This window comes from Daucus carota, chromosome 4 (assembly GCF_001625215.2).
Source record: "Daucus carota subsp. sativus chromosome 4, DH1 v3.0, whole genome shotgun sequence".
Taxonomy (NCBI): Eukaryota; Viridiplantae; Streptophyta; class Magnoliopsida; order Apiales; family Apiaceae; genus Daucus; species Daucus carota.
In genome coordinates this window covers 43,425,835-43,450,944 of record NC_030384.2, presented here as the reverse complement: position 1 = coordinate 43,450,944, position 25,110 = coordinate 43,425,835, and the positions used below count along the sequence as shown (strand labels likewise).

The 25,110-nt window shown below is 33.6% G+C and overlaps 2 protein-coding genes and 1 long non-coding RNA gene across 20 annotated transcripts; all 3 read left to right on the top strand.

Annotated features, from left to right (window-relative positions):
- Nucleotides 1–88: 88 nt before the first annotated feature.
- LOC108219391 (uncharacterized) lies at nucleotides 89–6,855 on the top strand. Of its 3 annotated transcripts, none has more exons than XM_064092620.1 (4): nucleotides 89–549; nucleotides 720–1,431; nucleotides 3,300–5,173; nucleotides 5,960–6,855. In XM_064092620.1, the coding sequence occupies exons 3-4, from the start codon at nucleotides 3,310–3,312 to the stop codon at nucleotides 6,343–6,345; spliced, it is 2,250 nt and encodes a 749-aa protein (XP_063948690.1). In that variant the 5' UTR covers nucleotides 89–549; nucleotides 720–1,431; nucleotides 3,300–3,309; the 3' UTR covers nucleotides 6,346–6,855. The 3 variants fall into 3 exon arrangements, with proteins under 3 accessions (XP_063948690.1, XP_063948691.1, XP_017248304.2); XM_064092621.1 differs by having other exon boundaries at nucleotides 89–583; XM_017392815.2 differs by lacking the exons at nucleotides 89–549; nucleotides 720–1,431 and having other exon boundaries at nucleotides 1,460–5,173.
- Nucleotides 6,856–11,288: 4,433 nt separating this feature from the next.
- On the top strand, nucleotides 11,289–14,382 carry LOC108216396 (uncharacterized). Of its 12 annotated transcripts, none has more exons than XM_064092697.1 (4): nucleotides 11,289–11,584; nucleotides 11,998–12,172; nucleotides 13,034–13,695; nucleotides 13,768–14,382. In XM_064092697.1, exons 2-4 carry the CDS (start codon nucleotides 12,028–12,030, stop codon nucleotides 13,960–13,962), a joined length of 1,002 nt encoding a protein of 333 aa, XP_063948767.1. In that variant the 5' UTR covers nucleotides 11,289–11,584; nucleotides 11,998–12,027; the 3' UTR covers nucleotides 13,963–14,382. The 12 variants fall into 12 exon arrangements, with proteins under 12 accessions (XP_063948767.1, XP_063948766.1, XP_063948769.1 ...); XM_064092696.1 differs by having other exon boundaries at nucleotides 11,289–11,688; XM_064092698.1 differs by having other exon boundaries at nucleotides 11,290–11,437.
- Nucleotides 14,383–18,136: 3,754 nt separating this feature from the next.
- On the top strand, nucleotides 18,137–24,354 carry LOC108216866 (uncharacterized). Of its 5 annotated transcripts, none has more exons than XR_010290941.1 (6): nucleotides 18,137–18,348; nucleotides 18,779–19,974; nucleotides 20,654–20,775; nucleotides 20,872–20,996; nucleotides 22,734–22,898; nucleotides 24,252–24,354. It is a non-coding gene; the product is annotated as an uncharacterized LOC108216866 (long non-coding RNA). The 5 variants fall into 5 exon arrangements; XR_010290942.1 differs by lacking the exons at nucleotides 22,734–22,898; nucleotides 24,252–24,354 and adding exons at nucleotides 21,646–21,726; nucleotides 21,818–22,100; XR_010290943.1 differs by lacking the exon at nucleotides 24,252–24,354 and having other exon boundaries at nucleotides 18,762–19,974; nucleotides 22,734–23,111.
- Nucleotides 24,355–25,110: the final 756 nt, after the last annotated feature.

Sequence of the window (25,110 nt, the reverse complement as noted above, 5' to 3'; positions counted from 1 at the left end):
CATTTCATTCCACGTGACAATGAAGATGGATTGTTTATTTTCAAAACACATATTTAATCATTTTTATTAACTAAATAATAGAAAACTGATTCCAGATATTTAATATTTTGTATAAAAATTAAAAGAATTAAAAATACATATATCCTCATCTGAGCAAAGAGAAAATGGAAGCTTGCGGATGAGCAAAGAGAAAATGCCATATTTATACCACGTATCATCAAGTGACACTTAATTATCAAATTAGATTTTTCATATATTTGATGGGAAGAATTGACTAGTACCTTTGTGCTATATGGCCATTAAATAAGACATTGCACGGACAAGTATATGATGTGAATGGACAAGAATTGGCTTGTGATGCTATTGGTATTTACTTTGGCAATTGTAATAAACTTTCACGCAACAATGACTGATGATCGTCTTGTCACTATTGTTGCATTTCTCTCTTTTCTAATACGTATACATTTTGCTTACTAATCATAAGTGTGGTGCGCTTGTAGGTTATTTACTCCTCCGGACACTCCGCTCTTCACTTGTCTAGATGACGAGGTACCTCCACTTAATCTTCTCAAGATCTTCGACGGTATAATATATTTCACTCTTGCAGGCTGGACATTTATTGGCAGTTTCCTTATAATATCAATAGCTATTTGACACTTGTATTAATGTCTTTTTATTATTTGCTACAATACAACACTAAAATGGGTATGTGACAACAGATGGAAAACAGCAGTAGAGGTAGTGCAAGTCCAAATCGCCTCAGCCCATCTCCTAAGTCTAGCAGTAGTGTTGTTCAAGCAAGAGGCAGGACGTCATCAGCACCTCATTCAAGTCCAAACCCTAGTTTACAGTCCTTTGCGTAGACCATCTCCCCCACCTGGAAAACCCTCAACACCCACCAACTCCTAGAAGGGTGAGTACAAGTTCTATCAGTAATATTGTGGCATCTTCTGGTATTAGGGGTATATCTCCCGTAAAGTCAAATAGAGGAAACTCGGCTTCACCAAAAGTAAGGGCTTGGCAGTCCAACATTCCTGGGTTTCCCTCCGAGGCACCTCCAAATCTTCCTACTTCCCTGGCTGATCGACCAGCATCGTATGTGCGGGGATCTTCACCAGCATCCAGAAATGGTAGAGAGTTTCCTTCTAAATCAAGGTCTCCAACTACAGCCACAAGTATTGGTTCATCACATAGTCATGATCGAGATCGATTTAGCTCTCCAAGTAAAGGTTAAGGTTCGATTGCGCCTCTGGTGATGATGATGCAGATTCTCTAGTATCCATTCCAGTAGGTAGCTCAGAGCAATCGTCGACAAGGAGGATGAGTTCCTCTCCAAATAATAGAGCTCCTGCTTTTTCCAAGAAACCTTTTAGAACAGTTGCCTCTAATTCTGCTCCAAAAAGATCCTTCGACTTGGCACTTCGACAAATGGTATGTTGCAGTTTGTTTGATAAATATTAATTCAATTGTTTTAACAGTTCATGTAATTTGACTTGGCACTTTAACATGTGTTGCTGTTCTTTTAAGTGATTTTTTGTTAACGAATATTGGAACCAGAAGATGATATAATTTTGAATTATTTAAATACAATGAAAAACTTTGTTGCCCTACACTGGAGTTACGTATGTGGTCATCATTTTCTACCTTTGTATATATCTGTTAAATGTCAAGGTTTACTAACTTACATGTGTGACGTAAACTAGAACATAAAATGACAAAATTATGGAACAAAACAATGAAAAGATAGAACCTGCCTGACGTAACTGCAAAACCTAATGTTGTGTTTGGTTGGGGTGAATCAAAGTGGAGGGAATGGAATGAAATTTGAACTATAATTTAGTTGAATGTATAATAATTTCATTCCTTCCACCATTCCATTCTTATCACCCTTAACTAAAGCTTAAACTCTTCATTTTGGGAAGAAATGCTCCATTCCTTGTCATACCTATTTTCTACCCAAATTTTATCACACAAAATTTGCACTCACTCGTTTTTTTCAAAATCCTCCCTCCTACACTCTATTATTTTCTTTTATTTTTTACTCATTCCATTCCATTTCATTCCATTCACCCCAACCAAACACAACATAAAAGTACAACTGTTCACAGGGTTTCTCAACCGCGCAAAGGAAAAAAATTAATGTCTCATGATCCAAAAATAGTTGGATATTCTTACTATTGGATAATTAATGTATAATGTATATTGAACTGTTTGTGTATGCGTTGTTGACATACTTTTATTGAATGTTTAATTTAACCTATCTTGAAAAGCAAGACAACTTATGTATGCTAGAACTGCCAAATAATAATAGAGATTTGAAATTAATGATACTTTCCTGAATTCCCACAATTGCCAAAAAAAAACTTTAGTCCCGTATGAACACAATAAAGTTTACAATCATAAATCAGTCGATTCGTCTTTGTAGATTCTTGCTTGCTTCCTCCATCACTTGGATTAGAACGCTATTAGGGTTTTGTCTTTTGGAGTAAGATTTTACATTTAGAATTTTGTTCAGAAACCAATAAAGCTGTTGATGTTAAAATATAGTCTCGTACTCTGAAAAATAGAGCACACACCATTATGGCATTAGAATATCCTATATAACCTAGTTACCTGGTTTGAAGTGATGATTATAACAATAAACCTACTAGAAAGACACTATCTATAAAACATTGCTATTTAACACACGCCTTGTTTTTTTTTAACATCTGAGGTTTGCCCAATGCACATATTACTGTGTTTGGGCTAGATAAAAGTATATCATCCAAATCTATTATGCCTATAGCATAACTTGTTGATTGTCAAAATCCAAACCTTACACGGATCTTACTGAGATGCATGGAGAAATACTGAGTTCTACGTAATATTATGTGACTACAGCTATGTTTTAAAATTAGTGGGCTTCTATAAAACTGAATTTGTAGTTGGATTTTGAGCATTCTTTGAATGTGTGTGCAGTTGAATCCAATAATTTTCTTTGGTAAATTTCAACTATTATTCATTTGCAAAACAGCCTGAATTAGTAAATATGTTATATAATGATGGTGGTTCAATAGGATCATGTTCCTGTCACTTTTTGAACTAGGCAATATTGTATTCACTAACTAGTCTTCACTGTAAAGATAAGCTGAGGATTATTAAGCTATAGGTGCACTCTATATGCGTGAAAAAATACAAGATCAAGATGATACACTGTTATTATTCAAATACTACATTTTCCTTGCGTGTTTTTGATAGAAGTATATGTGTCACGCATAAAGACTAATGTTATCATTATATTTGTGGGATCACCGGAAAAGTCCACAAAATATGTTCAGGCCACTGTTATCTAGTGTTCCCAGTTCAACCTTGTATGCTGGGAAAACAAGTCCCGCACAGCATGCAATTACATCTGGGAATTCGATAACTAGCAGCAACGCAAGTTCTGATCAGGTCACAGGTGCAGAACACGATACTGAAGGAAGTGAACAAAATCAGGACGATGTAACTAGTGCGTTTATGGAGAGCCTTGAGGCTCCTCTTGTGTATACTAAGGATGAGTTTTATGACTCTGACAAGGCTGGTGCAGTAAACGAAAGTATCATGCATGAAACCCAAGATGGATCTAGTAGTTCTCAGCATGCTGACTTAGGTGGTAGCCATGAAATCTATGAAAATCACGGAAACCATTTTTCTGGTATGGCAACTGTTGCGGCTTCTGGAACTTCTGATGCTGCTTTGGATCATGACGGTCCTGAAGACATGCTACTTTGTCAGAGCTGTGGGAATATGTATTATGACACTGATTTGACAGATGCGGAATTTAAGGTTTGTCATGACTGCAGGTCGAATGAGTACTTGACTATCAGCAATGTTGTGACAGCCCCAATCACTGCTGGAAACTTTCCTGTGGCGAACTCAAGGATTTTGGAAGAGTCGGGTTCATTTGGCATAACGGATCCTTCTGTAGTGGTACCTGTGTCTGCTGCAGTGACTAACATAGCTGAATCAGGAACCAGCCAACATGAAAATACTAGTAAGGAAAACACGGGTTCCTACAGTGAGCCAATTTGGGATTTCCTGTCTACGGATTCTGTTTCAGGGAACGTTGCGGAAGAAAGCGATCAGAGGCATCCTAACCCTCGAGTAGTAGGTCAACCTACAACTAGCTATTGTGTACCTGATGGTGGGACTGGTGATCAGCAAATGAAAAGATCTCATGACTATCCACCTGTTAATGCTTCAGGAGGTGCAGGCATCTCTGTTCTGCTGAACAGATCAAGTAGTGGCAGAGGTGCATTTCTCCAAAGCAGGTCTTTTACCGCCAGTAGTAATTCTTATGACGATTCATCTTATGTAAGAGATAGTGCATATAGCTTGAGAAGCTCTTATGGGCATGGCAGTTTGTCTGCATCATCTTCGGTTGACTTGGGTTTGTATAGACAAACAGAGGCTCGTGTTCAGAGGCAGCTAAGTGGGAAACAATCTGACCTCGAAAATTACAGGCATGACATGAACACTAAACACCAGCGAACTGGCTCATCTTTGTCCGCTGCTTCAAATCCTGCATTGCAAACTTCAAGTTTTGCACCAGGCATGCTTGAACAAAGTCCTGATGTATCTCTTTCCCAAGTAAGAAATGATGCAGTTGCAACACTTGCTGATGCTGAGGAACATTTACTTTCTTCAGAAAATATGGAAGAAGATGATGTGCGCACTGATGGTGAGAGTACCTATAAGTGTAAAACAATGGATCCGTCTCCCTCAGAATCATCGACCAATATACTAAACAAGCATCAGCTTAGTACGTTGACTTCATTTTCAAACTCTGAAGAGTCTTCTTCATATGAGAATGTTGAAGACTTGACCAATAATTTGAAAAATGTTGTGGTTGTAGAAGCATCAACCAATTCCTTGGAGTCTTCTGTTGTGGGGGAAGAGACAGTGCCAAGTTCTTCCGTTGACATGGTTGAAGGTCCTAAATTTAATTCTCAAAGTTCTTTTGATAAAATTTCTGAAATAGAAACTGAGAATGTGCATCAAGGTACTCCGGAGATACCTTCTGATACTGTCTCCACAAGTTCAAGAAGCAGCATGAATGAAATACTGGATCCTCACAATACTACCACATCTGATAAAGATATTACTTTGGCTGCAGAACCTGACATTTCAAGTGACGAACATCGCACCCTTGGTACGTACATCCTTATACTATATTTTAGGATTTTCTGGATGTTTAATGTCAGGAACATTGTTTGCTTGGTACATACATCCTTATTGATTTTGTAAATATTTAAATGGTATAAAGAAGAATGATTATGCATGTGCAAACATCCCAGCCAGGGACGAAAAAGATTCTCTAAAACTAGATTGACAATATTGTGAGGTTCTCCACATTTTTTTGAATTCGCTCTATATCTCGACTGTTGTGACACAAGGAACTCCCCCCAATCATTGCCTAAAATTGGACACAAGATTTCCTATGCAAAACTCGTTTCGAAGGGTAAAGAAATTGTACCTAGCACCAACTTGTTACCTATCTTAAACTGAGTCATACTCCTGGTTAAAGATGAAAAGAATCAAGAAACTAGGTATGAGAAATAGGAGTTGTTATGATTGTAATCTAATCAATTTGCCATTTTAAAAGTTATTTTAGGAAATAAAGTGTCAAATGAATAAAGAAAGTTGTGTTAAATATTTGACAGGATCCTGTTGTCCATAGTAAGTACTGAAGCATTTGTAAGAGGGATGGAAGGTGATAAGTATGAGTATTGGGCCAATCCTATTATATTGTCAATTCATTACCTTATTTTAAGCTATTGTAGCAATCATGTTGTATTTGGTTTGTTTGTCTGAACTTTTTTTTGTATTTAATAATACATGTGGAGTCTGTGTGCACGTTTACATCTTTTAGCCTGCGCAAAGTAAATCTGTAACTGTATGATGTATATTGGGTTCTTGAATAAAATGCTTATTACAGAGGAATCAACGGTGATGGTGGTGGGTAAAGGTGGATCCAAAGCCAGAAGCTTGACTCTGGAAGAAGCAACAGATGCAATACTTTTCTGCAGCTCTATTGTTCATGATATGGCCTATAATGCTGCAACCATAGCAATAGAAAAGGAAAACCCTGCTCCAGTGGAAGGATCTCGCCCGACTGTTACTATATTGGGAAAAGCGAACCCTGAAAGAAAAAAAGCAAAGCCAAGGCGAGATGAAAGTGACACAAAGCCTCCTAGCAACAGCAGTAACGATGAAAATATTGACGTATCCACAAACCGCATTGTTGGAGCGTATGATAATGATGCCAAGAGCATGAAAGCACCTCCTAAGCTGGAGTCCAAGTGCAATTGTACAATAATGTAAAAGTTGTTGACTGCTATTTGCCGCAAGTGCTGCTCTCTTGGTCCAATTCAGATAAAAAGGTAGCGGGTGCTTTTCATTACATATATTCGGGTTGATTTTTACAGCATTGTCGCCAAATGCTATTTGTTGCTATTTTTACATAGTCGGTAACAACACATCTTTGTAGTGTCATAATCCTTGTAAAGTTAAGAAATTTATTAGGCTAATAGTTGGAAGACATTGGAGGTTGTTAGTGTTATGTACTTGGTTATCGTGTTGGACAAATAGAGCAGCAAGCTTCAAGTCCCTTGTTGAGGTGATAAGAGGAATGGGAATGTGATGAACAAGAGCAATTCAATTCTTGTCCCTTCTTCGTTTATATGTATTTTGTAGCTGATTTCTTGGAAGCAGCTGTTTGTATTCACCTTTAGTAGTTTGGCAGATAGATGAAAAACAACAATAAACTGTATTTTATTTGTTCATATTATTCAGAAATTACTAGTTGTGATTAAAGAGTGTGTTTTCTTGTAATCTGTTATTCAATTGTTTTTTAACAAATAGAGGATCTTATTACTGATTTGAGGATAATAACGAAAAATTGATGATTAACTTAAAGACTAGAGGTCGGGTTCACGAAGAAGTCTGAGGTTCATGGTTCTAGCTTCGCAAGGACTCTTGAAACCCCCATACATTATGAAATTAGTGGTTGGATGACAGTTATTTACACATTTTTGGTCGATTTAAAGTGATTATGTAGAGAGTTTTATTACTCTATTTACCGGAATCTTGTAAACACAGCTCTTACCGTCCTTTAAATTCTACTTGAACTTCTTTTTTTTTGGTCGATTTAAAGTGATTATGTAGAAAGTTTTATCACTCTATTTATTGGAATCTTGTAAACACAGCTCTTACCATCCTTTAAATTCTACGTGAACTTCTTTTTTATGGTTATTCTCTCCCTATTTTTCTGTATATTCGATGGTGTTGGTACCATTCGCTGTCAAGATCATGTTTACTCCTTTCTCGCAAAGAAGGGTTGCAAAAATCAGCTTGTTGATATGAAAACTATGAAAATTGTACTGTAAAATAAACAACGACGACATATGTCTGTATACATAAAATATTTATATCGAACTAAAAATTTAGACTCACATAAGTAGCTGTGATTTGGTTTTTGTGAGTACAACACTCGTCACGTCTTCACTATAACAACAAATAAAAAACTTAGTACTATTTTTTACCGATTGTAATGGTTTACGGTAACACAATTAAATATATTACATATTTCAAATATAAAAACTATTCAATATATATCTTCTCATAAAGGAAAAAATATCACAAAAATGAGTCACTCAGTCAATGTAATTTGTATCAAAAATATCACTTTATCGTTAATCGAAATTCTCTGAAAATATTATATAATGAGTTTCGCACATTTTTTATAAATGATAGAGGTAATTGCATATCGCACCCCCTAAGTATCGTTCAAAAACGATAGAGTACCTATACTTTAAAAATCTCAACTCGCACCTCTTATCTTTACTTCTCAAAACCGAGATGCACCCCCTGCCGTTAACTTCCGTTAACTCAGTGCACTCCGTAATTAAGTCACTATATATATAATTGCAATTCGGACCCCCTAACTTACGTTCAAAAACGATATTGTACCCGTACTTTTGGAAACCCAAATCCACCACCTATCTTTACATTTCAAGAACGATACGCACCCCCTCCGTTGAATTCCGTTACCTTCCGTTAAAAAACTCCTCCGTCTCAATGTACATGTCCTTTTTGCTTTTTGAAAAATCAGATTGACTAATTTTTGACCAACTATTAAAAAAAATTATTTATTATTTTAGGAAATAGAAAGTTACATATTAAAATATACTAAATTTTGTTTAAAAAAAATATCATCAAAAAGTAAATCTAACCTATTTTAATAGATCGATAAATAATAGGGGGTCTGAATTGCAGTTACCTCTATTATTTGTTTTATGCCCAAGTCAAAATGATTTTACATATTGAATGATTTTAAATTTTTGGTGACATATGTATTAGGTACTTAAAATATACACTATTTTAAATATAAAAAATAAATATTATGTGATATTTATTATAAATAATACATAAATTTATCTATTGATTAAAATTTTTAATTTTTATTTATTTTGTTTGGAAAAATTGATCAAATTTTTTTTTAAAAGATATCATCAAAAATTAAATCTAGTCTATTATAATAAATACATATTTTCAAATAGTTGGTCAAAAATTAGTCAATTTAACTCCACAAAAAGCAAAAGGGGCTTGTAAATTGAGATGGAGGAGTATTTTAACGGAAGGTAACGGAATTCAACGGAGGGGGTGCGTATCGTTCCTGAGATGTAAAAATAGGTGGTGCGATTCGAGTTTTCAAAAATATGGGTACCATATCGTTTTTGAACGTAAGTTAGGGGGTTCGAATTGCAATCAATATACTTATATAAAGGAGAAGCGAGGGGCGTGTAGGTGGCGCCTCTCACATCGCTCTGTTCTATTTTTCTAATTTTCTGGAATTTTCGGATGAAAAATATCAAAAATTAGAATTATCTTTTTTAGTTTCGGATATATTAGAATTAAGTTTCAGAATCTGATTTTATTTCAGATTATATATGGAATATAGCAGCTTGAAAGTTTTAATCTAATTTTGTTTCAGATTATTTAATTATGGGAAAGAGTAGCACACAAATCTCTCTGCACCTATAAATACCCCTATATGGATTATTTAATTATGTGAAAGAGTAGCACACAAGTGTCTCTGCACCTATAAATACCCCTATATGTTGTAGGGTTTTGGATCATCTAAACACAACCTACTCCCTCTCAATACCACGACCCTACCTCATTTTTGGTGATAGATAGTTCTCTTGCTCGATTTGTAATTCGGTGGTGTCGTTCTTCTGCTGCAACGATAAGTGAAGGCTGTTTATACGGTATTAAAAAAAATAAAGATTGTTGCAAGCAAAGTTAGTTATAAACCGCTATGTGGGAGTCGACAAATCCAAACACGAAAGAAGAATATAATCTTGACATGATTTTTATGGATGATATCAATAAATTAACTATTAGTGATGTATGTTTGTTGGTTATTCTTTTATAATATTGGTTTTGTTTATCGGACATGTTTGTTGTTGTTAATTTATATGATTTACTTTGTATACAGGCAAATATTATTCATGCATTATTATCTGTTTGTTCTGTTCAAGCAACTTTTAAGTGAAGGCTGTTTATACAGTATTAAAAAATAAAAGTTGTTACAAGTAAGGATAGTTATAATCCGCTATCTCACGAATTTAAGTTAGATGTTTTTGTGCACAATCAATCCAAATAAATTGAAGGAAAGTGACAATGTAAGAACATGATTACTTTTCAAAAAAAAACACAAATAAAATTAAGATTCGTCGTGCTTTAAATTTTAATTACGTGAAGAAATTTATTTTCATTTTTTCACCATGAATTATAGTCCAATTTTACAATTTTATATATTAGTATGGTATTACATCAAGATTTTTATAATATAAAATTTATTTTATCCGACAAATATTAATTTTTAATCAATAATATACTTTTTATAGACAGCCACAAAATTATTGCATTTTATAAATATTAATATTGAATTATTAATATAATTTTTATAGGCCGCCGCAACGCGCTGATTTTATTTCAAATTATTTATGGAATATAGTAGCTTGAAAGTTTTAATCTGATTTTGTTTCAAGTTGTTTAATTATGGAAAAAAGTAGCACACAAGTCTCTCTGCACCCATAAATATCTGCAGGTGGCGACTCTCACATTGCTTCGTTCTATTTTTCTAATTTCTGGAATTTTTGGATGAAAAATATCAAAAATTAGTACTACTTTTTTTAGTTTCGGGTATATTAGAAGCAAGTTTCAAAATCTGATTTTATTTCAAATTATTTATGGAATATATGTAGAGAACCATTCCCTCTAAAACCTTAAGGTGTTAGAGGAGACCCTTTATGGATCTTATACTTATATTTCAACACTCCTTAAGGTGTTAAAGGAGGCCCCTTTATGGATCTTATACTTATATTTCAACACTCCTCCTCACTCGAAACCCCATTATTTGGGATGAAGAGTGGATCACGGGCGTCCATCTTTGGGGCATAACTTGCCTTCGTGTCCGTCTTAAATTGTGAGAATATTGGGGGGTGGCAGGAGCTTGAACCCGAGACCTCCCGCAAACCAGAGCTCTGATACCATGTAGAGAACCATTCCCTCTAAAACCTCAAGGTGTTAGAGGAGGCTCCTTTATGGATCTTATACTTATATTTCAAATTAGAACTACTTTTTTTTAGTTTCGGGTATATTAGAAGCAAGTTTCAAAATCTGATTTTATTTCAAATTATTTATGGAATATAGTAGCTTGAAAGTTTTAATCTGATTTTGTTTCAGCTTATTTAATTATGAATAAAAGTAGCATACAAGTCTCTCTGCACCTATAAATATCTGTAGGTGGCGACTCTCACATCGCTCCGTTCTATTTTTCTAATTTTCTGGAATTTTTGGATGAAAAATATCAAAAATTAGAACTACCTTTTCTAGTTATATATATAGTGACTTAACGGGGTGACGGAAGTTAACGACAGGGGGTGCATCTCGGTTTTGAGAGGTAAAGATAAGGGGTGCGAGTTTAAGAATTTCTTAAACTATAGGTACTCTATCGTTTTTGAACGATACTTAGGGGTGCGATATGCAATTACCTCTAAATGATATTATATCCAAATGAAAAGTTCTGAGTTCTACTATTTTAACTAATATTGTTAGATTTTTAAAATTTTATCAACTATAACTTAGAATCTTTCATTTGGATAGCCCAGTGGTGAGTTATTCCTCTGTTGTCCCAGGACACCGGGGTTCGACTCTGGCTCACCCCGGGAATTATTAGAACATATACTAATTTATAAGACACGCACACAGACCACGCGCACAGACATTCTTGTTCTTGTTTTGGTAATTAGGGCTTAATTAATGTAAATTACGTGTATGTAATATGCATTTCGTAGTTAGGGTTTTGAGAAATCTTCGCACAACTGATTCCATGAAATGAAATGATGTGAGTCATTATGATTCTATATATGGATGTACTGCATACGAGATGATTTTATTGAATTTCCTTATTGGATTTGTTGTTATGTTCATTAAGATTCGATGTAATTAACGCTGGATTATACTGATTCAGTAATCCTTTATACCGAGCCAGGTGTTTATCTCACATATCTTGGATAACATTTTCGTGTTTACTCTCTCTGTGACTGTTATTGGTTTTAGTACTGAAGGATTGTTTCGTTTTAGGAATCATACTCTGTAAGTTTTTCTGTTTAATGTAATAGGTATTTTTGTGCTTTGATGAGTTCTAGTATTGCAACTTGCAAGTTTCATGAATGAATTTGAGTTATTTGTATATAACAATAGGGTTGGGGGAGTGTACTATATTAGTGTTCATTTGTACAATGTTAGTTGTTCATTCAGTTAATTTTAAATAGAAATTAATTTTTTCTGTGTATAATTTTATGTAACTATTTAGATTGATGCATACAGAATGTGGTATTTGTCTTGTACAAGTGTCTCCCTTCTGCTGATATACTCTGTTGTGATTGAAAATATGATGTGCAGTTAACATTTGGTCCATTTTGTAATGTTGGAATGTGTTTATTTACATGGACTATGATCCCTCCATCGATTGTGATTTCTCATCAGGAGATTTGCAAGTGCTTGTTAACGAGTAGATTTCACTGCTCCAGCTCATATCTTCTCTGCTCAACTCTCTCTCTCTGGAATCTTCTTACAGGTCTCCTTCTCTCCCTCTCTCTCTCTCTCTCCCCCTCTCCTTCTCCCTCTCTCTTCCTCTCTCTCTCGCACACGCACACAGACCACGCGCACAGACATTCTTGTTCTTGTTTTGGTAATTAGGGCTTAATTAATGTAAATTACGTGTATGTAATATGCATTTCGTAGTTAGGGTTTTGAGAAATCTTCGCACAACTGATTCCATGAAATGAAATGATGTGAGTCATTATGATTCTATATATGGATGTACTGCATACGAGATGATTTTATTGAATTTCCTTATTGGATTTGTTGTTATGTTCATTAAGATTCGATGTAATTAACGCTGGATTATACTGATTCAGTAATCCTTTATACCGAGCCAGGTGTTTATCTCACATATCTTGGATAACATTTTCGTGTTTACTCTCTCTGTGACTGTTATTGGTTTTAGTACTGAAGGATTGTTTCGTTTTAGGAATCATACTCTGTAAGTTTTTCTGTTTAATGTAATAGGTATTTTTGTGCTTTGATGAGTTCTAGTATTGCAACTTGCAAGTTTCATGAATGAATTTGAGTTATTTGTATATAACAATAGGGTTGGGGGAGTGTACTATATTAGTGTTCATTTGTACAATGTTAGTTGTTCATTCAGTTAATTTTAAATAGAAATTAATTTTTTCTGTGTATAATTTTATGTAACTATTTAGATTGATGCATACAGAATGTGGTATTTGTCTTGTACAAGTGTCTCCCTTCTGCTGATATACTCTGTTGTGATTGAAAATATGATGTGCAGTTAACATTTGGTCCATTTTGTAATGTTGGAATGTTTTTATTTACATGGACTATGATCCCTCCATCGATTGTGATTTCTCATCAGGAGATTTGCAGGTGCTTGTTAACGAGATGCCAAACGAGATGGCAAAGGCTGTGAAGGAAGAAGGAAATTTGCAAGTGCTTATTAACGAGATGGCAAAGGCTGTGAAGGAAGCAAAGGCTGTGAAGGACAAGAGTACTGAGGAGAGTTTGCTAATGGAGTGGCAAAATGATTGTACAAAGCTTGAAGAGATGGAGAAATCCCTTAGCAGCGACTATAACCAAGTCTTATCCAATCTTTATTTGCTCCCAGGATACGTGCTTGCTGTAGCAGCTGCTGTTTCTAGCCTATTGGGAAGTGAGCCCCAGCATTGTTGGTTGTTCTGTCACATAGTCGTAATTGTTTTCATTTACCTGCTGTCCATGTGTTTTGCCTTCCACCTCGCATATAAGCAACTTAAGATCTTTGGAGGAAGGAAGGCAGAATTGGGTCGTGAGAGGACTCGACTCCATGAAGTATTTCTGGCTAATGGAAACAGTTTCCGTCCCCACACTCGTAGTGTAGATCTGCTTTTCAGGAAATTGCAAAGCTTTCAGACAGAAAACGTTCAATTGAAATATCAGAATCAGGGATATTTCGCATACATGGTACTTAGCACTGTATGCGGGCTTTTGTTCTCAAGCCTACTTTTCTACACTGGTTTCTATCGTCTATGCCGTAGTCAGGTAGCATACTACTGTCATGATAACTTAATTAACCTTTTTGTATATGTTCTTAAGTATTTATTCTCTTGACAGGACTCTGGTGATCAGGACTCTGGTGATCAGGACTCTGGTGATCAGGACTCTGGTGATATTCTTAAAGTAATCCTCAATGTGTGGAGGAGGAGGAGGTACAGTATCTTTCAGATCCTTGACCGCATCTCTAGAACTGTCACTGTTGGATATCATGAGTGCCAATGGTCTTACTATTTCACCTTGCTTCTCAGGTAAATCTGATAGCTGGCCCTTCCCATCATAACACAAATTTGCAACAGGAGCATTTGTGCTTGTGTGTTGATGGTCTATGAAATCTAGAGCTTGTTTGACCATCTCTTTCCAACTACTATAATCATCATTAGATGTAATTTGAGGAATGTAAGCATGTACAGCAGTTTCTTTGGCTTCCTCAGTTCTCGAAACAACATCAAACGGTTGTATTTCTGTAGCAATTGATAGAGGAACATCCTCATCCTCTGAGCTTATACAATTAGCATCTTGAACGGTTTATCTTACAATTAGCAGTACAAGCTGTTACAGAGTTTATCTTACCTCTGAGCTTATACAATTAGCATCTTGAACGGTTTATCTTACAATTAGCAGTACAAGCTGTTACAGAGTTTATCTTACATTTTCAATTTCCTTTTTCTTTCACCTTTCTTATAGCTCAAGTGAAGTATTAAGAAGTAGTTTAAATGCATATCGGACAAAAGTAACTCCTAGTGAAGCTTCCGGTACATGAAATATAAATGCCAAGGACTTAAGGATTTACAGCTTTTTGCATCATAATTTATCCACCCAAGTTTATTTTTTATATCCTTGTCACCATAAATCATCAGTTACAAATTTTGATTTTCGGCAAGTATCCACTACATTGGCATCATTTAAATAATGAATTACAATAATGTACCTTTAATAAACCATGAGTATTAAAGATTAAGCTGGCAGGAGAGGAAAAAAAGACAACTTAGGCTGAAGCAAGAGGGTGATGAGACAGATAAAAAGTGCAGGAATAGATAAACTGAATTTTCATATAGTAATAGGTCTGAGAGAAAAAAGGGTAATATCGCTTAAAAGTATACAGTTAAACACATTTACTGTTGGCTTCCTACATTAACTGTTTGACACATTAGCCATAAATTTCAAACTGATTAGCTCTATCGGTCAGGTAAACAGTAGAAATTCTAAAGCCGTCATATTAAGGGGCATCAATGACATAAGATTACTTTCAAGACATATAAATGCAATAGAAAGTTAAGTTAATAACTTGGTATATTATGTTCAAGTGAACATTTTAGGTTTTGGTCACCTCGACAATCAGTTCTTGGGATCCAAGCATCATTAAGTTTCTCAACCATCGCAGCTTCCTTCTTATCATCTCTCGATCAGTCAAACAATACAATGTGCTGATCGACATTTTTTCTGTTGGCAATAATTGCAAGGTGACTGTAGCAAAGGAAAAACCCAGAAGTTAGATCAATATTCTGAATGCCCAAAATTACCTGCATATGTTGGGGACTAGGATCATATATTTTGTCATTTCTTTTGTTTGCCTGTTTTGGAAAACAAATAAGAAGAGAGCAAATTTTGGTGGGGTGGTTAAAGTGTTCAGATTTTTATAAAATAAGGGCTATTTTTCAAAATAGCAAAAAATTCGTTCCTTTCTTCAGCTTTTTAAAGAAGTGGCCCAAGTTAACTTCTCCTAATCATTTAATTTCAAAAAAAAAAAACTTCCAATAATCATATACCTTTAAGTATTTGAAATTATAAAATACATTTAAAATGTTTGGTTGAAATTTTTTGATTTTTATAAAATACTAGTTGGGAATCCGCGCGTTGCGGCGGCCTATAAAAAATATATTAATGATTTAATATTAATATTTGTAGAATAAAATAATTTTGTGTCTGTCTATAAAATATATATTAATGTCTCAAAATTAATATTTGTAGGATAGATAAAATAAATTTTATATTATAAAAATCTTGATGTAATACCAATACCAATATATAAAATTGCAAAAAATTAGAATATAATTCATGGTAAAAAAATGACAATAATTTTATACACGTATTAACAATTTAAAGCACGACGAATCTTAATTTTATTTGCTTTTTTTTTTTAAAAGTAATCATGTTCTTACATTATCACCTTCCTCCAATTTTTTTGGATTGATTGTGCACAAAAACATCTAACTTAAATCAGTGAGATAGCGGTCTATAACTATATTTACTTGTAACAATTTTTATTTTTTAATACTGTATAAACAGTTTTCACTTATAAGTTGCTTGAACGGAGCAAACAGATTATGCATGTATAATTTTTTCCAGTATACAAAGTAAATCATATAAAAATTAACAAAAACAAATATGTTTGATGAACAAAACAAATATTATAAAAGAATAACCAACAAATATACATCACTAATAGTTAATTTACTAATATCATACATCAATATCATGTCAAGACTATATTCTTTTCCCGTGTTTGGATTTGTCGACTCCCACATAGCGGTTTATAACTTCCTTTGCTTGCAACCTTTATTTTTTTAATACTGTATAAACATCCTTCACTTATCGTTGCAGAAGAACGGCGCCATCGAGTTAGAAATCGAGCAAAAGAACTATCATTATAGAGAGGTAAAAAGTTGTGTTTAGATGATCCAAAACCCTACCATCTATAGGGGTATTTATAGGTGCAGAGAGACCTGTGTGCTACTCTTTCCCATAATTAGATAATCTGAAATAAAATCAAATTAAAACTTTCAAGCTACTATATTCCATAAATAATCTGAAACAAAATCAGATTTTGAAACTTGCTTTTAATATACCTGAAACTAAAAAAGGTAATCTTTCCCATAATTAAATAATCTGAAATATAATCAAATTAAAACTTTCAAGATACTATATTCCATAAATAATCTGAAACAAAAATTTCAAAAAATTAGAAAAATAGAACGGAGCGATGTGAGAGGCTGCTACCTACACGCCCCCGCTTCTCCTTTATATAAGTATATTGATTATATAAGTATATTGATTGATGATTTGCCAACACATTTTTAAATCTTTTGATCAAATAGATACAAATATTATTTTTAAATTATAAATGATTTCAACCTGATATTATACGCGTTGCGGCGGCCTATAAAAATTATATTAATGATTCAATATTAATATTTGTAGAATAAAATAATTTTATGACTGTCTATAAAAAGTATATTAATGTTTCAAGTTAATATTTGTAGGATAAAATAAATTTATATTATAAAAATCTTGATGTAATACAAATACTAATATATAAAATTGCAAAATTGGACTATAATTCATGGTGAAAAAATGAAAATAAATTTATACACGTAATTAACAATTTAAAGTATGACGAATCTTAATTTTATTTGTTTTTTTTAGAAAAGTAATCATGTTCTTACATTGTCACCTTCCTCTAATTTTTTAGATTGATTGTGCACAAAAACATTTAACTTAAGTATAACCACCTTCTTAAAAGTTGCTTGAACGGAGCAAACTGATAATGCATGAATAATTTTTTCATGTATACAAAGTAAATAATATAAAAATTAACAACAACAAACATGTCCGATGAACAAAACAAATATTATAAAAGAATAACCAACAAACTTACATCATTAATAGTTAATTTATTGACATCAACCATCAATATCCTGTCAAGACTATATTCTTTTCCCGTATTTGGATTTGTCGACTCCAATATAACGGTCTATAATTACATTTGCTTGAAACAACCTTTACTGTAAGAGCTTTCACTTATCGTTGCAGAAGAACGACACCTCCGAGTTAGAAATCAAGTAAGAGAAAGGTATTTCTAATTTTTGATATTTTTCATCCAAAAATTTCAGAAAATTAAAAAATAGAACGGAGCAATGTGAGAGGCGCCACCTACACGCTCCTCGCTTCTCCTCTAAAAATCGAGTAAGAGAACTATCAGGTAGGTTTGTGGTATTGAGAGAGGAGGTTGTGTTTAGATGATCCAAAATACTACGATCTATACGGGTATTTATAGGTGGAGAGAGACTTGTTTGCTACTCTTTCCCATAATTAAATAATCTGAACAAAATCAGATTAAAATTTTCAAGTTACCATATTCCATAAATAATCTGTCTTTCCCATAATTGAATAATCTGAAACAAAATCAGATTAAAACTTTCAAGCTACTATATTCCATAAATAATCTGATACAAAATCAGATTCTGAAACTTGCTTCTAATGTACCCGAAACTAAAAAAGGTAGTTCTAATTTTTGATATTTTTCATTCAAAAATTCCAGAAAATTAGAAAAATAAAACGGAGCGATGTGAGAGGGCGCCACCTACACGTCCCTCGCTTCTCCTTTATATAAAGTATATTGATATTGATTGCCACCGCCTCACTTGAATAACGAACATCATCCTACTGTACTAGTACTTCCCAAACAAAAGCATAGAATTTAGCGACAAAACGGCAGCAACCGTCACTATAAAGTTAAATGTGGGCTGGCCCGGGACAATGGCCACCAAACTATTCATTGCAGCTCAAACCCTTGCTTGCTCTCTTTTCCCTGTTCATCGTCTGCGGCCAGCGGCTTCTCTCTCGCTCTTCTCCTCCCAGGTAATTTTCAAATTTCCATCTCTCTCTCCCTCCCTCCCCCGCTCTCTCTCTCTCTCTCCCTCCCTCCCCCGCTCTCTCTCTCTCTCTCCCTCCCCCCTGCTCTCTCTCTCTCTCTCTCTCCCTCCCCCCCTCTCTCTCCCCCTCCCCCCGCTCCCTCCCTCCCTCCCAACCTCCCTCTCGCTCCCCCTCTCCCTCCCTCTCTCTCTCTGTACAGGTGATATTCAATTATGATCACGTGCCTCTCAAACGTTCGCAACTTAAATGTGCTAAACTCTCTATTTATATTGATATCCATAGAATTGTGGTTAGTTGTTGAACGATCTATCAAGCATTAAGTATGCTGGTTTATGCTGGTTTTGATTTTGGTGTTACGAATGTTGTGATCTAATTTAGATGATTACTTGATTCTCTAGATGTCAAATTTCTTCAGGACCTATGGCTCCAAATGATGTAATGGAATCGGCAACAAATGGTCTTGTCAATAAACTCGCGAAAGAGGTATTCATATCCACCAGCACAATGGAGATTATACTTTATGGAATAGTTTAGTTTGTGTTCAGTTATGTTAGTTATCTTAGCTTTTGGTTGTTCAGTATTAGTAATTTTGAATGTTGATTTCAATTATGATCTTTTTGGATGCTATTATTTCACTTATAATGTTAAATAAGAACATAATTTGGAGGTTAGTTTCGTTATGATACTTTTGGTTGTCTATCTTATATTTCGTCCTTTGGATTCTTCTTCATTGGCCTTCAGGTAGCATAATATAAATAAACAACAAACTCTATCAGATATTAATATTTTAATTTTAATTTTTTTTATTTGTCACGTGAGCATTAACTAACATTTATTAGTTAGTTGAATTTTAACAAAAAAATGCGAAACATAAATATTTGAAAGTTTAAGTATCGTATTATTGAAAAAAACATGATATAAATCTTGATTATAAACAACCTATAGAGACAATTGAATTAATCTACTATATCTATTATACGAGAACAGGTTGTTCTCCTGAGCAAATTTATTCTTTGGTTCGGTTATTCCAAACCTACTTCCTAAGCCTAATTAATTCCGGCACATATATTATCCAGTACGAACACAGATATCTGTTCAGCTTCACAGGGCTTCTCCCCGATCGACCCCCTTAGTCCTCACTCGCAGCTCATAATTCCATGCTCATGTCAACGAATTAACGTATGAAAATGATATATTACCGCGGATACTCTTAACCCTGGGCGCCCTCTTGAGCAGACTGGTTTTCTGTTCAAATCTTGTCATATACATACCAACCATGTCTGCAATTCTCATTCTACTACTTTCCCCACGTGTCCTGCACTCTCTGTTTTCCGCCCCATCACCACCGTCTCATCCTCTCCTCCCTCAATCTCCTTCAACCAACCCCACCAAACATCTTTTTCTCAGGATTTCTTATCAAACCACGCGGGTGCTGCACTTTTTTTCCCATTTTCTCCAGCCAGGACTTCTGTCGGACACATTGCCTGCAATGCTCAGCTTGAAGAAATATGGGATTTTCCCAACCCAGGTGACAAAGATATGTTCAATTTTGGTTCGGGATTTGGTTTGACTGAGACGAACAAGTCGGGTTCGAGTTTCTTGCAAACTCAGGTACTGAGTTGTTTTTTTTTACATACGTTTTTATTGTTTTAAACTCTAAAGTTTGTGCTTATTGCAAAATATATTCTTTGGATATGTCTTGAAAGAAAATTGCTGGCTTAATTGTGTTCTGTTTGGCAAATATAAAATTATAAGGCTTCTTAGTATTTGATAGTACCTCTTCTGTTGTGGATTTAATAAATGATGTGGTGTATATGGTATATAGTGTTTTACTCTTAGATGCTAAATAACTAGACAAAAATAGTATGCCTATAAGGTAGCACTCAAGATTTTCTCGGCCAAAGGTTTTAGAAACTACAGACTTGACATGACTTATTTATGATAATGTGAACTTGTGGCTGTGAATGTCTAGGATGTCTGACTATGCTTGCTAGAATTAGTTAAGATGTATAAGTAGGGGTGAGAATTAAACGAATAATGTAAATGTCCATGAAAGATAGAACATCATCCAAGACAATGACGAGGGGTATCCCAAAAGTTGTTCTGTATTGATGTTATGGGTTCAAACTTTTGCGATGTTTAATTTGTTGGCAGATGGTGTGTGTGTGGCAGAGCACTGTTCCTAAGTATTCCAGGTGTCCACAGTCTTCGTTTATTTGTTGCTAAATTTCATGCTCAATCCCTAACCACGATTGGAAGATGTGATATAATCTGTTTGTTATCTTAACAGTTTATCATCAAGAACTGCGCAACCTTTTAATCCTACTGACTAACAATTATAAGAAGAGTATCAGGAAAGAGGCTTGCTGGACTATTTCAAACATCACATCGGGAAATAAGGAGCAAATTCGGGTAAGAGAAGCTCCACATATTTTAAGTTGGTATAAACAAGGATGTGGACTTCCCTTTATTAATGTTTCTTTGCTGACAATATATTATAATTTACAGTCCGTGATTGAAGCCAATATTATTGGGCCGCTTGTGCAATTGCTTCAAAATGCTGAGTTTAATATTAAGGAGGCTGCTTGGGCACTTTCAAATGCAACATCTGGGGGTACTCATGATCAAATCAAGTATGGAATATGTTATTTCCTTTGATTTTTGCCAATATTCTCAAAATCCCTAATTTATTGAAAAATCCTCGATTAATTTTTACAAAATATTTTGCTGATTTATCGATTACATTCTGATTTGACTAAAAATCCCTGATAAATCCTGAATCTGTAGGTTAACCAATCAATCAATATACTTATATAAAGGAGAAGCGAGGGGCGTGTAGGTGGCGCCTCTCACATCGCTCCGTTCTATTTTTCTAATTTTCTGGAATTTTTGGATGAAAAATATCAAAAATTAGAACTACCTTTTTTTAGTTTCGGATATATTAGAAACAAGTTTCAGAATCTGATTTTGTTTTAGATTATTTATGGAAGATAGTAGCTTGAAAGTTTTAATCCGATTTTGTTTCAGATTATTTAATCATGGAAAAGAGTAGCACACAAGTCTCTCTGCACCTATAAATTGTATGGTTTTGGATCATTTAAACACAACCTCCTCTCTCAATACCACAACCCCACCTCTCTTTGGTTGGATGAAAAATATCAAAAATTAGAACAACCTTTTTTTAGTTCCGAGTATATTAGAAGCAAGTTTCAGAATCTGATTTTGTTTCAGATTATTTATGGAATATAGTAGCTTGAAAGTTTTAATCTGATTTTGTTTCAGTGCTTGATTTCTAACTCGGTGGTGCCGTTCTTCTGCAACGATAAGTGAAGACTGTTTATACAGTATTAAATTTAGTTTCGGGTATATTAGAAGCAAGTTTCAGAATCTAATTTTGTTAAAGATTATTTATGGAATATAGTAGCTTGAAAGTTTTAATATGATTTTGTTCCAGTGCTCGATTTCTAACTCGGTGTTGTCGTTCTTCTGCAACGATAAGTGAAGGCTGTTTATACAGTATTAAAAAAATAAAGGTTGTTGCAAGCAAAGGTAGTTATAGACCGCTATGTTGGAGTCGACAAATCCAAATAAAGGAAAAGAATATAGTCTTGACATGATATTGATGGATGATATCAATAAATTAACTGTTAGCGATGTATGTTTGTTGGTTATTATTTTATAATATGTGTTTTGTTTGTCGGACATGTTTGTTGTTTTTAATTTTTTTATGATTTACTTTGTATACAGGAAAAAAAATTATTCATGCATAATCTGTTTGCTCAATTCAAGCAATTTTTAAGTGAAGGCTGTTTATACAGTATTAAGATATAAAAGTTGTTACAAGCAAGGGTAGTTATAGACCGCTATCTCACGGATTTAAGTTAGATGTTTTTGTACACAATCAATCCAGAAAAATTGGAGTATGGTGACAATGAAGAACATGATTATTTTTTTTTTAAAAAACACAAATAAAATTAAGATTCATCGTGCTTTAAATTGTTAATTACGTGTATAAATTTATTTTCATTTTTTCACCATGAATTATATTCCAATTTTGCAATTTAATATATTAGTATTGGTATTAAATCAAGATTTTTATAATATAAAATTTATTTTATCTTACAAATATTAATTTGGTAACATTAATATACTTTTTATAGATAGTCACAAAATTATTTTATTCTACAAATATTGATATTAAATCGTTAATAAAATTTTTATAGACCGCCGCAACGCGCGGCTTCTCAACTAGTTAGTTTTGTTTCCCGATTTCTCCAACCATGATTTTTGTTGTTAATAAGTACTTTACTACTTGATGAATCTTTATTTCCGACAAATCATTTATTTAGTGTACACATTTTGTGTTGTAGGAGTAAAGTCTGGATGATTAGGGCCACACCTTGCTGTGAAGCATCATCCACCTCCCTTGTTTCTATTGCTTTTAAGCTCACAACCTCGCCGTTTTTCTGGTTTCCATCCTAAAACTTGCTCATGAAATCTTGGCATGTTTAATCGTAATTTATATCACAGAAAATGTATGAATATACACAGACACTCTCAAGTCTCAACTGAACAAATTTGAAGTAAATTTTTAACTTTTATATATTTGAGTTATCTTTATGCTTATATGAGCTGGGTTTCTTAGAGTCCCGTAAATTTAAAAGTCCTTGGAATCCTAAATTTGGATTATTAGATTAGATAAACAAGGAATGTCTGAGATTTGAAACTGTTACATTCGCATAATATTTCCATAAATACCTATAATCAGATTTAGGATCATGTAATTTGAAAACTATCATCCTGTACTACACTCCAATAGTTTGACAGTTACAAATAAAATATGTTCATTGGGAACACAACTAGAGAAAGAAAGTGGGTGTTTCCCGAATTTTTTTTTAAATAGATGTAATTAAATAATCTCCACTATTATTTTGTGTTCTGCAATCAAAATTACATGAACATATTCTGTACTTTCTTCTGTATGACTATATGAAAAGTTCTTCAAAGAAGTTAAACTTTCCCCGACAAGAAGGGGACTTAAAATATTTTTTTATATAAATTAAATCTAATGATTGTAGACCACGAGAATCATGAAAGTGATGAACTAAAAAGTTATATATGCACATATATAACCAAATTGGTTTTTATTATGGATTTTAAATCATAATAAAAAAAGAAAAAAATGCAAGCCACTAGATTACATAGAAATGGACAATGAGAATTTTGGACGCTAAGACTCCAATTTTTTTTGTGGACTATTGAGAACTTTCTCCTAATTTTAACTATAATGCTTTAAGTAATTAATTAAACTAGCCTTGAACCCGTGCAAAGCACGGGAGGCTATATTATTTTGAATTTATTAGATATAATTTTAATTTTAATATCATTTTATTAGTGATTAGTATTAACTAATTATAAATTATATTTAAAAGAATAAAATTGGAGTTTTTATCTTGTAGTATATCAAACTGTTTAGAGATGTAAGACTATGAGAACTCTACGTGCAACAGACTTTTAGGTAGAAAGTGAATCACCAAATCAATGTGACCAAACCAAAAATTTGTACGATTACAAATTATACCCATGTTGGCTTATTATAGTATAGTATAGATGTCAACTCTAGAATATATATGAGTTCGAGTATTAGATTTTGTTTTATCATCATATCTGATAGTTCACAATGTTTTCCCTATCATTGTTTCTTTCTCTTTATTTTTTTATATAATCTAGACGACCTAGTCATGTTATAGGAATCGTTTATTTGTAATTTAATATACATTTTTAATTATCTCTCTAACAGAGATTTGTACGAGTGCATGTCACTTGATATTTCATTATGTTCACAATACTTAACTAACAAGTTGGAATTCATCTCATTAATGATGCAGGTCATGGTACGCTGAAAATCAGACCACTAAGCTCTATAGTTCATGATGTTGTTATTGATGAGGTTACTGTGTTTTCGAAAGATATTGTATGCGCATGGGATCATATGTTTTTGATATTGACGGTTAATGTATCTACTTTTTATAATGTGAATATTATTTTTATTTGATCATATGTTTAGTTCAATTATAACAGTGTTGTAAATTACACTTGACTCTTTGTTTAGTTAAAACATCAAGAAGTGCACTGTTCCGGCCTATAATTATCTATACATATTGAGAATAAGAAAAAACCTCTCATGCCAAGAAAAGAGAATGACCACTGTCATCAAAACACGAATCACACATACTGGCAGAATCTTCTCAAGTCTTTCAGCTTCCTCTTAAAACGATCATTTTCACTGAAGACATTATACCAAAATTTGGATTAGAATTCAGGTCACCGCTTTTTCTATAGAAACTTGACACCATTTGAATCAGATTTTTGTAAAATTTAAATCCTAGTAAACATAAAAATTCTAGTGATTTTTGTGCAAATCTATTATTGCATAAAATTTGGGAATCTTGTCCATATGATTTTGTTTCTTCTTTTATGGCTATAGGATTGTTACTTGGTTTATATTGAAGCGTAGAAGTTAAAATATTTATAAATTTGTGAAATTTATATATATGAACGTTGTTTGCGGGAAAATATAGGTTTGTGGTGTGTTAACTAGCATGCTCCTGCCACTATAATGCTCTCTTAGTTATTAACGATCAAAGATTTGCAGAGTAATAAATAATCTTACGCCTTGAATAAAGACTTGAAAGGATATTCATAAATATGAACGAAGATTTATAAAAGTTATAACACCTTGCTTGA